The 12,310-nt window shown below is 39.5% G+C and overlaps 1 protein-coding gene and 1 pseudogene across 4 annotated transcripts in view; one reads left to right on the top strand and one right to left on the bottom strand.

Annotated features, from left to right (window-relative positions):
• Positions 1 to 761: 761 nt before the first annotated feature.
• LOC105290658 lies at positions 762 to 1,058 on the bottom strand (annotated as a pseudogene).
• Positions 1,059 to 4,715: 3,657 nt separating this feature from the next.
• The window catches only part of USP48 (ubiquitin specific peptidase 48), a 65,262-nt gene continuing 57,667 nt past the window's right edge, over positions 4,716 to 12,310 (top strand). For 2 of the 4 annotated variants that reach the window (XM_023529136.1, XM_011357527.2), the window contains exon 1: positions 4,882 to 5,091. In XM_023529136.1, the coding sequence (XP_023384904.1) occupies positions 4,958 to 5,091 (134 nt within the window). In that variant the 5' untranslated portion in view covers positions 4,882 to 4,957. Of the gene's footprint in view, positions 5,092 to 12,310 lie in introns of all 4 variants that reach the window. The other 2 variants (XM_023529137.1, XM_011357526.2) reach the window with 2 other exon arrangements.

Here is a 12,310-nt window from a genome sequence, read left to right as displayed (position 1 = left end):
ACACACACATATATATGTGTGTGTGTATATATATATACACACACACACACACACACACACACATGCCTTACTGTTGAACTGTACACTTGAAACTTATTGGCTCTCTCATTGCCTTTACTGTCTCTCACTGTCCCTCTCACTCTATGGAGTGTTATCCCTTTTCTAATAAACTTTCCTTTTGACTCTAAAAAAAAGAAAAGAAAAAGAAACTTACTGGATTTTGTTAATCGATGTCACCATAAAAAACAACAAAATTTTTTAAAAATGAAAAAAACCCGCAAAATTCAGCTGAGAAAACTTGAAGATCTAATTGGCTTTCTTAAGCAATTCATGAATCAGGTAGCATCTGATCTAGCAACTAGAAAGCAGCTCCCAGAGGTCCTACAAAATGGAAGGCTTTTATAGGAAGAAGGGTGGGTCAAGGGAGCTATTAACAAAAGAAAAGAATTATTTTTGGTTGGAGACATCTTTTTTTGGAGGAGGATGTGAATGGGAAGGGTTTTTATCATGCAGATTGCCTCTAAGGTGTGTATGTGGGGTGGCGGGGAGGAATGGAGAGGGCACAGGTGACAGATTACCTCATTGGTGTTGACCAGAAAATTCTAGACCAGTTGATTGAGATTGTTTCTGGGAGAGGTTGAAAATACAATTAGATCTTGTATTAAATCTAGATTTGGTATCATGGGCTTTAGCATGAGTGATGCCATTTTGGATCTGTGGTTTTGTTTTCTCTTCAAGAAACAAGGGTGAAAGCAGGGAGACCACTTGGGAGTTTTTATTTTATATACAAAGAGCTAGCATTGTTTCTGCAGTAAGGTAAACGTCTGGAAAGACTCATTTATGGAAGTTCACTCAGTCCAACTTAATGAAGCCTGTATCTTCGCATACTGATCGAAACATTGGCGGCACATATTGAGGCTCTATTTCCAGATCAGACAGCGTGGGTTTGAACAGATGTGGCAAGAACGAGACCCCTGGCCAAATATTCTTGGATGGCTCCAGTACAGTTGCTGATGACCCGCCTTGCTCTCTCGGAGGCAACGAAGCAAAAGGGACATTCTGTATATATTTTAAAGGCACAATTGACAGGATTTGTAGAAGGATGGGAATGTAAGAGAAAGATAAAGTTGTGTCCAAGATTTCTAGAAGGATGGAGTTGCCATCTGCTGAGATGGGAAAGATTACAGAAAGATATCTGGCTGCAATTGGGGGTGAAAGTAGAATAAGGATATGTTTTGGGCCTGTAAAGTGTGAAATAGCCATTGCACATTGGAGATGCCAAATAAGCATATACAAGGATATACAAGTCTGGCATTTTAGGAGCGAGGTCAGGTCTGGAGATGTGAATTTGGGAGTCATCAACACACAGCCGGTATTTAAAACTATGGGAGGAGATCAGATCACCCAGGGAGTAAATGTAGAGAAGAGATCCAAGGACAACACTAGGCCACTCAGGTTTACAGATTAGAGAGGTGAGAAAGAACCAGCAAAAGGATAACAAAAGGGAACGGCCAGTGAGTGATAGAAAACCAGGAGAATGTGGTGTCCTGCAAATGAAGTGTTTCCAAGAAGAGAGAGTGAATAACTGGGTCCAATCTTGTGTATAGGTCAAGTAAAATAGTGTGAGCTTACCGCTGGATTTAGCAACGTGGAGGCCACTGGTAACCTTCTTGTGAATAGTTTCAGGGTTGACAGAGATAAGATCTTGATTTGGAATGGATTTAAGGGAAACTAGGAGGAGAACTGGAGAAGAGTATAGACAACTCCGGGACTTTTCCTATAAAGGGGAGCAGAGAAATGGGGCAGTGGCTGGAGGGGGATGTGGGAGTCAAGAGAGGGTTCGTTAAGTTTAGGAGAAATTACAGCATATTTGAATGCTGATGAGAATGATCCAGTAGAGATTGAAAAATTCATGATGCAGAAATAATATATCCACCAAAATTCAGTAAGCCAATTAGCCAGCTCTGGCTTCTGGTGTCCTCACATGGATGTCCCTGATGGACCTGAAATGCATTAAAAATTGAAATCATCGTCTCCCTTCTAAACCTACACCTTCTTCTGTAGTTTGTCTCACTTGGTAGTGTTAAAATACAATTGAGTAAATTTAAAGATCTAATTGACACTATTAAATTACTCATGAGTTGAGCTGCGTCTCATCTAGCAAATAGAAGGGAGCTCTGAGTAGTTGTACAAGATGGAAGGTTTTACAGGCATCCCTCAGAGATAGTGCAGTTTCGGTTCCAGACCACTGCAATAAAGTATCACAATAAAGCGAATCATCTTTTTGTTAGTGGAGAGTCTTGCCTTAAATTTGTAAGAAAATGCAACGTCTCTGAAGCACAATAAAATGAGATGTGCTTGCATAGGCAGAGAAGGTGGGACAAGGAAGTTAAAAGTTATCTCAGGCAAGGTCACCTTTCCTTAGGAAAGGCAAGGGATCTTCAGGTAGATTCCCTCACTAGGGTTGACTAGGGTATTCCAGGCTCATTGGTTTAAAATTCCATTCCTGGATCTTGAGATTTTCATATTAAATAAGTCAGACAGAAAAAGAACCATATGCTCTCACTCTTATATGGGATATAAAACTGAAAGCAACAAACAAACATGACAAACAAACAGACTCTTGGGACAGTAGATTAGTTACCAGAGGGAAGGAGGGTGGGAGGAGGTAGATAAGAGTTAAGGGGGTCAAATATATGGTGATGGAAGGAAATTTAACTTTGGGTGGTGAACACACAATGGAATATACATAGAATGTATTATTGAATTATACATTTGAAATCTATATGATTTTATTAACCAGTCACCCCAACAACTTTAATTTAAAAAATAAATAAATAATATTCAATTCTGGGAGAGCCTGAAACTGCAATTAGGCTAGGTACAGGCATATCTGGGAGCTATTGAGGTCTTGGTTCCAGATCACTGCAATAAAGTGAGCTGTAATCTTTTTGCGGGTGGAGGGTCTTGCCTTCAATTTGTAAAAAATACATCTGTGAAGCGCAGTAAAGCAAAGCACAATAAAATGAGGTATACCTGTATTAAGTCTTGGTGGGGCTTACCAAAAGTGAATCCATTTGGGGTTTGTTTCTTTTTAACAGTAGAAACTCTTCATTTAATTACCCAAGTTAGAAAAAACCTGCTGATAGCAGTGACAGCACCAACTTAATAATATTCAGTTTTATCATGTGCTAAGTGAGGCAATGGATGACAGAAAAAGCTGTAAGCACTTAGGGAAGGGCCATGACCCAACTTTAAAGTCAAGTAACAGAAAAGTGAACCGATATTGATTAGATCAACATCATCAACTTGCAGCCGTTCTATGCCCTAAATATCTTTCAAATTTGTCCCTTCACTCCATGCCTATTACACTGCCCCAATTCAGGCTTTCATTATCTCCTGCTTGTATTACATGGATAGTTTGACCTTGATCCAGAGGAAGTTACACAAAATGCAAATCTCCATATCATTCACCAGCTTTAAACTTTTCAATGAGTCTCAGATAAAGGCAGTCATGGCCTGCCTCTCAAGCCTTATCTCTCACCTCTCCCAATCTCAGAATTAGTGGTCTCACACCAAGAAGTATCTCTCTTCTGTGCCTTTGCTCCTCACTGCTCTGTTTCTCTGGAATGGAGCCTATCTTCTACCCTGGCTAAATTCTACTCATCTTTTAAGGGTAGCCTTCAGTTACCTCTTCTGGGAAGCCTTCTCCAAATACTCCAACCCTTTCAAGGCTGGAAGGGGACCTTGCTTCACCTCTTCCCCCTCCCCTCAATGGCAGGGGCCACGTCTTATTTTCATCACACTTTCAAGATGTTTAATGAATAGCACACATTAACTTCCAGTCCAAGGTTACTTAGCTGGTAAACTGTTGAGTCAGAAATCATCCCCCATAGGGCTCTCATTCAAATGTAAACTCCTTAAAATCCTCACTCAAGTCATGCCCTTTAGTTTTCAAAACATTCTAATAAGGCTATTCTTTATATCCTGGGGCAGATGTTGCAAAAAGGAACTGTTTTTAAACCCGGGAGCTAGAGAAGAGCTTAACGAAAGAAACAAAATCATCATATAGAGATAACAGTAAGGTGGGTCGGCCAGCTGCAAAGATGACCTTCCAGGCTAGAGAAACCCCGCCCCACCATGCACCCGCGTGCGCCTCTGCACAATCCGCGGCACACCAAGGCCCCCACCTCCAAGACTACAAATCCCAGTGTGCCTCTAATCCAGAGTGACGGCCCCGCAATGCATGCCGGGACATGTAGTACAGTTCCAATTCAGGAAAAGCCCAGAACGTAGCGTGACGTCAGGAGGGCTCGGGAAAGGAGTCGGAACCGGTCCAGGCTCAAGTTAAATCTTCCTTTAGAGAGCTTTGTCTGGTTTCTTTGGTGACTCGGTTTCAGGTCTCACCCCGTAGTTCAGCGGACCTATATGTGCGTTGAGTAGCCTCTCGCGTGACTCCTTCACGGTTAAAGGAGAAGTACCAGAGGGCAAGAGTAGGCAGCCTGGTGTCGAGACGCCAGCTTGTTAGAGTAGTGGTACGCAGGACGCTACCCTGGTCTGGGGCTGAGACACTGCTTCCGCAGCAGCACCGGTGAGGACGTGGCAAGACAGCCTCTGGACGACCGCTTCCCTTTCCTCCGCTCGTCTGCCCTGAGGAGCGGGAGGCGCAAAGGCAGCTGGGAACGCGCATGCGCCTACCGCGGTGGGGAGTACATCTTCAACGTCTGCGGTAGTGGGGGGGGGGTGCGGTGTCGGGTGTCGGCGGCGGCGCTTTGCGGCCGGTCGTGCGGGTCGGGCGCGGGCGGGCGCGGCGGCAGTGGCGCGCACAGGTGATTGACTGGCCAGCTGGCTGAGGGAGCGCCTGGTCCTCATCGCTGGCAGGTGGCGGAGTCCATTTGGGCGGCTGCGGAGGCAGCAGCGGCGGCCCGGCTCGGGAGGCGCTCCTCCGGCCAAGGCCATGGCCCCGCGGCTGCAGCTGGAGAAAGCGGCCTGGCGCTGGGCGGAGACGGTGCGGCCCGAGGAGGTGTCGCAGGAGCACATCGAGACCGCCTACCGCATCTGGCTGGAGCCTTGCATCCGCGGCGTGTGCAGGTGAGGCCCGTGCACCGGGCCTCGCGCCCCTCTTGCGTCGGACCATGGAAAACCGGGGCGGGGGTCGAGTTAGGGGAAAGAAGAGGGCGTCCGGATGAGTGCATCTTGCAGGCGTGGAGAGGAGCAAGGTGGAGGCTTCCTCCTCTTCCGCCGTCCGGGCAACCTGGGAAACACAACCTTCCTAGGCTCTCTGGCACGGAGGTGATGCTACTGAAAGCCCTTTAGAAAGGGTTCTGGGTTCTTATTTAGAAGATGGCGGTGGAAATGATTCAAGGCAGGAGCTGAGAGCTTAGCAAACGTTGGTGGTTGAATATCTTGGCCACGGCTCGGCTTTTTCGTTTGTAAAAAGGGAACTTCTTCCAAGTGAGCTTCATCACAGCATATCTTGTATTAGTGCTGACGCCAAAGGCTTGATCATCTTAGTATTTTTGATGGGGTTGCTTTGGAAAAACGTATGGTTAACCTACGTCATCTGTGCCCTTCCTCCTCCTGTTGACCTCCCTTCTCGTTAATCTAGCATTTTTCAGCCTTTTTTTTGGGAGGGGGGGCGGCTGTTCTGACTCTACACCTCTCTACCAAGTACGAAGTTTGAGCTGTGTAAGTGCTGTCCTCTACTTCTCCTTAGCCCTTGAACCCTGCCTTTTCTTTTAGATGGAATCCTTTGGCATTATGCCTGTCTATTCTGTTTTTCCACCTTTTAACACGGGAGCTATAGTTTTTGTTCCGGAATGTTGTTGAATTGACTTGGCCAAGCCGGGCATGTCAGAGGCCGCTTTTCGGCAGGCATCTAGTAAAGGCTTTCTGGAGGTTTTACATTCTGCAGCGGGATCCAGAAGGAATGGAAGTCAAGGTCTCGGCTTTGCAGCTTAAAGTCTAGTTTGAGAAGGGAAACAAGTTAGGGAGCAAACGAATCATTCTAAGCTTTGGGCGTCGGGCTCACAGGAGGGCAAATCTGACTCCAACAGTAAGTACTGGAATGACAGAAGTCTGTGTGTAATAGAATTTATTAAGCTTCAGCCAACTTCTCAACATAATTAGGTTCCAGAGTAACCAAAGTAAACGCTTTCGCTGTAATAGTTCTGAATTTAACAGAAGTAAAGGAGTAGAAATTGGTTGAGATAATTATGAGGGGGATGTCATAGAGAGGCTGACTTTTAAGCTGCAGAGTTTATATCTAAGCATTTTAAATTACATTGAGATATAATTCATATATCATAGGACTCACCAATTCAAGACGTAGAATTCAGTGTTTATTTGGTATATTCACAGGGTTATTCAGCCATCACCACAATCTGGTTTTGGAACATTTTGGCCCCCCTAAAAGAAGCCCATCAGATTGGAACTCATTCCTCCCCTGTACCCCCTGCCCTCCAAGCTTGAGGCAATCACCTTCTTCCTATTTGCCTATTCTGGGCATTTTATGTAAATAGAATCATACAATATGTGGACTTTTGTGTCTGGCTTCTTTCACTTTGTATAATTTTTCAAGGATCATTCATGTTGAACCATGTATCAATATTTCTAAGTTGTTGTGTAAAAATTATGTAAAATATACAACAAAATTTAACCATTTTAAAGTATGCAGTACAGTGGCATTTATTACCTTTTACAGTGTGGTACAAGCATCACCAGACTTCTTTTTCATCACCCTTAAAGGAAACTCCATATCCATTAAGCAGTCCCTTCGCATTTCCCCTCCCCCACCCGTAATCTTTCTGTCTCTGGATTTCTCTATTCTGGATATTTCATATAAATGCACTCATATAATATGTGGCTTTTTTTTTGTCTGGCTTTCACTTAGCATAATGTTTTCGACAGTCACCCATGTTATAGCATGTATCAGTACTTTATTTCTTTTTATGGCTGAATAATATTACATTGTTTGGATATACCACATTTTGTTCATCAGTTGCTAGACTTAAACCCTTTTTCCTAACTTTGAGAAATAATTGACAAATATAATTGTATATATTTAAAGTGTAGGATGTGCTGATGTGATACAAATTATGGAATGATTACCCTGGTCAAGGTAATTAACACATCCATCACCTCACATGGTTAATTAACTTGAGGGACATATCGGCAGTTTCTACTTTTTGGTTATTGTAACTGTTGCTATGAACATTCGTGCACAAGTTTTTGTTAGAACGCCTGTTTTCAATTATCTCGGGTATATACCTAGGAGTGGAATTGCTGGGTCTTGTGGTAATTATATTTAACTTATTGAGGAGCCGCTATACTGTTTTCCATAGCTGCTGTGCTATTTTACATCCCCACCGACAATGCACGAGGGCTCCAGTTTCTCTTCAACATTGCTAACGCTTGTTACTTTTTTTTAAAAAAATTACCGCCCTAGTGTGTGTGAAGTGGCATTGTGGTTTCGATTTACATTTTCCTAATGACTAATGAGTTGAGCGTCTTTTCATGTGCTCGTTGATCATTTTCATTTGTTTTTATTGTCAAATCTTCCATTTTGTGTGTGCACCTACCACATTTTATATATCTGTTCATCAGTTGATGGACGTTTGGGTCATTCCACTTTTTGGTTACTATGAATAACGCTGTGAACATTTGTGTATAGGTTTTTGTGTCGACATTTTGGGCAAATTATTTTCAAAAGTGGCTGCGCACTGTTTTGCATACAAAGTATGAGGATTCCAGTCACTCCGTGTCTTTACACTGGTTTTTGCCTCTTATAGTCATCATAGTGGGTATGAAGTGGTATCTCATGATTTTGATTTGCATTTCCCTGATGACTAATAATGTTGAGTATCTTTTCCTGTGCTTATTGGCCATTCATATATCTTCTTTGGAGAAATGTCTATTCAAGTTCTTTGCCCATTTTAAAATTGGGTTATTTATTTTTTCATTGAGTTGTTAAGTTCTTTCTATATTCTAGATACAAGTTCCTTATATTTGCAAATATTTTCTCTCATTCTAAGGGTTTTTCACTTGTTTACAGTACAAAAGCTTTTTTTTTAATTTTGATGTATTCCAGATTCTCTCTATCTCTCTTTTTTTTTTTTTTGGTTTCTTGTGCTTTTGAAACCACACCTAATCTGAAGTGCAAGCAATTTTTATTTAAATATCAAAAAGGCTTTTTTTCCTACTTACTTTTTCCTTTTGATTAAGCATTTATTCTCACTCTTAGCAAGAAGAGATTAAAGAATTAAATTAATAGTACCATTAATATCTTTTTTATATTTAATTTGTTATGAGTTGCCAAAGCTGAAAGGTATTTAGCCATATTCAAAGAATAGATGAATCACGACCATATTTATATTTCCAAAACTGCTTAGGATATTCACAGGATGAAAGCAGTGTGTACTAAATTCTATATCCACAGAATTCTGCAAGTATTTTGTGTCTTAATTCTTAAAACTAGGCTTGTTTCCTAACAGTGAGGATAATAGTCAAGTAAGTTCCTTGCAGTAAAACTGGTGGATAAGGGCTGTACATTTTTCAGTTTAATCCATATTGTTAAATAGCCCATTGGAATGATGGTTCTACCTTACATTTCTTCTGTCAGTGTGTAAGAATGTCTTGTTTCCTCAACCATTACGAACACTATGTTAATTGTGCTTTTTGATCTGATAGGTGGAAAATGGTGCCATGTTAATTCCTTTTGTGACAGTTAAAGTTTTGATATGAGTTTTCAAAGTCTGTATTATGTCTATTTTGTTCTCATTACATGACTATTATAAAATTAAAACTTCACAGAAATGTAATGCATTCTAGTGTCATGCCAGTTTAAAAACCCTTGATGAGGACTGCTAGGCCTCACTTTTAAACTTTTATCAAGCTTTTCCTCATTGATAATGTTCCAATGACACCTTCCTCTCAGCTGGTTTACATTTTCTCTCATTTTAATTGTACTGGTCTCTTTTGCCTTGCTAACTTTCCTGGGTCCTCTGACCAAATCAGGGGACCTAGTTTTTGTTTTTATTTAAAAAAAAATTAATTATCGCAAATTTTAAGTATGCACAGAAGTAGAAAATGGTACAATGAACCCCCATGTACCCATTACCCAGGTTTAACAGTTATTATTATTATTTTTTAATATTGTGCATTAGCTTCAGGTGTACAGCATAGTGTTTAAAAAAATTTTTTTTTGCACCTACAGCACCTGGTAGTGTTTAGACATTTATGTAATTTACGAAGTGATCTCCCATACTACTAGTCTAGCACCCATCTGACACTATTCATAGTTACTACAGTGTTATCGACTGTATTCCTTGTGCTGTGCTTCACATCTCTGAGACTATTTTATAACTACCAATTTTTACTTAATCCCTTGGCCTTTTCACCCAGCCCTTCCCTCCAACCCCCCTCCCATCTGGCAGCCATCAGTTTGTTCTCTGTCTCTGAGTCTGTTTCTTTTTTGTTTGTTCATTTATTTTGTTCTTTAGATTCCATGTGTAAGTGAGATCATATGGTATTTGTCTCTCTGTTTTATTTTCACGTAGCATAATACCCTCAAGTTAACAGTTATTGGCAGAAGATGATCACTTGTTTTATTTTCATTGCATGCTGTACTTTTACTACTTAATACAGATTAAATCTAGAAATTAATTTAATGCATGTTACTGGTTTAATAGATGTTTTGTGTTCCCTGTGTCTTTGTTCTTGTTCATTGTTTTGTATCTTTCTGCTGCCTGGCACACTTAACACTTTGAGAATACTTTGTCCTTAATTTTGAATGCAAGTGAAGTCCCTCCTTATTCTCAGGCTCATAGCTAACCATTGTTAAGATAGTATAACTATTCTTTGATTTTTTTTCTTTCTGTGTATTTGTTAAATTCAATAACTGTTTATTGGATGCCTGTTATATGCCTTACTGGAATAAGTATTCATTCTTTATTCAACAAATATTTTTGTTACCTACTGTGGGCCTGTATTCTAGGGTGGTTCTTGGATAAAGACCCAGAAGTTAAAGTTCCTTCATGTGACATATATTTTAGAGAGAAGACAGATATAAGCAAACAGTATAATTGTTGTTTTCCAAAAAAAGAGAGTGTCACAGCATACCTTTGTAACTTGTTTTAATTTGATAATATATCTTTTTTCTCCAAATTAGTGCATGTATTTGTGCTTTATTATTTTTAATAGCTACGTGATATTTCATTGTGTAGAGGTAGATATGTTATAATTTAATCAGTTCCCTGTTGATGGACCTTTGAGTTTCCGGTTTTTGATACTGCATCTGTGCTGCTGTGAACATCCCTATTCATTTATCTTTGTTGAGTCAGCATTTTCACTAGGTTGCAAGATGAGGATTCTCTGAGGTAAAGGGAGCTATGACCATTTTAAATTTTGTTAGATGATAAAGTTCACATACCATTTAACACTGCCACCTATATTCACCTTATTTCCCACCCCAGGCATTCTTATGTCAGACACCAATCTGATTAGTGAAAAATAACATTTTATTTTCATTTGCCTTTTTTTGCTAGTGGCATTGAACATCTTTTTAATTTGCTGGCTATTCGTATTTCTCCTGTGAATTGTATGTTTTGGATTGTTAATTATTTCCTTAGATTTTTCAAGAGCTTATTGAATATTTCTATTAAAGATATTTTTTACCAAATTTTTTTGACTTTTTTTTTCCCATTTGGTGCATTAAAACCCATATTTTTATGTGGTCAAATTTACCAGTGCTTTCCTTTATGGTTTCCGGATTTCCTAACTCCAAGATTTTGGAAGTGTCACTCATGTTTTGCTTTAGTACTGGTGGTTTCATTTTATGCATTCAATCTTTGTCCTTTTAGTACTTACTTTGATTTAAGGACTGAGATAGGGATCCATCTTTATTTTATTTATTGCAAAATGGCTAATCAGTTTTTTAAACCACTTACTGAATAGTCTTACACACACACACACACACACCTGCCCCACTAGTTAAAAAGCCACCTTCATTATATGACAAATTCTTATATGAATTTGGGTTTCTCAGCCCTATTCTCTGCTGTTGATTTCACTGAGTATCCCTGTACTTGGATCACAGTTCTAAGTGCTTGATAATATTTTTAAAATATCTGATAAGGCAAGACCTTCTTAATTCCTCTTAAATTTTTTCTAATGGTTCTTAAATAAAATTTATTTTTTATGTACAGAAAGGTACACAAATCGAAAGATTTACACTGGATGAATTAGGAAGCATTTTGATCGTATATCTACCAACAAGATTATGTAGTTGCTAGAATTCCAGAACACCCTCACCTCCCATTTTCTGCCTCCACCTGATCAGTACCATCCCCCTTCACAAAAGTAACCACTACCCTGACTTTGGATGCAACAGATTATTTTGCCTATTTTGAATTTTGTATACAATTAATTATGCATTGTAGTTCCTTCTGTGTCTGGCTTTTGCTCAACATTGTGAGATTTGTCTTCATTGTGGATAGCAGTAGTGTGTTTATTTTTAGGGCTGCGCAGTATTCCATTCTGTTACTATGTACTTTATCCTTTCTACTGGTGATGGCATTTAGAATTTTTCCAGTATCTGGCTATTATGAATAAAGCTGCAATGAACATTCTTTTATGTATCTTTTGGTGCAAAGAGACCCTTTATTTTTTGCAAATCCTCTACACCTCATTTCCCTCGGCTTCTGCCATTTTGTTCTAATTATTAAGAAAAAAATAGCCTTCTATTTGGGACAGCCTTATAAAGAAATGGAATCAAAGAAAAGTTCATGTATGGTCTAAAAATTATTGCTTTCTGCATAATTTTTAAAGAAATGTCTATAATCGTTTTTAGTAAAACTAATTGAAATTTAGGTTCCAGGATGACACAGTATGTTTTTCTTGTGACTTTATGTATGTGATATATTCACCAGTGTGCACTGTAATTTGAGAAGCATGGATAAGGTAAAATGAAATATAATTACATTAAGTTTGTAAGGAGTCTGATCTCAATGCTGACTTGATGAACTCATTTCAATTAAAAGCCACCACTGGAGAACAGGGTTATAATATTTTAATATAATTATTTTTTATTTTTCTATATGTGCATAAAATATGTTATAACTGCATTTTGTATAGGTGCTTTTTAATTTAATATTAAGACTGTTTCCCTAGGACATTATATAGTTTACAGAAGTAATTTCTAATTATTGCATAATATTCCATATGACATATCCCAGAATATTTAACTATATTCCTGTTGGGCATTTATCTGCCTGGCTGCTATTTTCTTCTTTCCCTTCCCTTTCTCTCCCTC

This window comes from Pteropus vampyrus, unplaced genomic scaffold, assembly GCF_000151845.1.
Source record: "Pteropus vampyrus isolate Shadow unplaced genomic scaffold, Pvam_2.0 Scaffold36, whole genome shotgun sequence".
NCBI classification, from domain to species: domain Eukaryota; kingdom Metazoa; phylum Chordata; class Mammalia; order Chiroptera; family Pteropodidae; genus Pteropus; species Pteropus vampyrus.
This window is presented reverse-complemented; position numbering and strand designations above follow the sequence as displayed.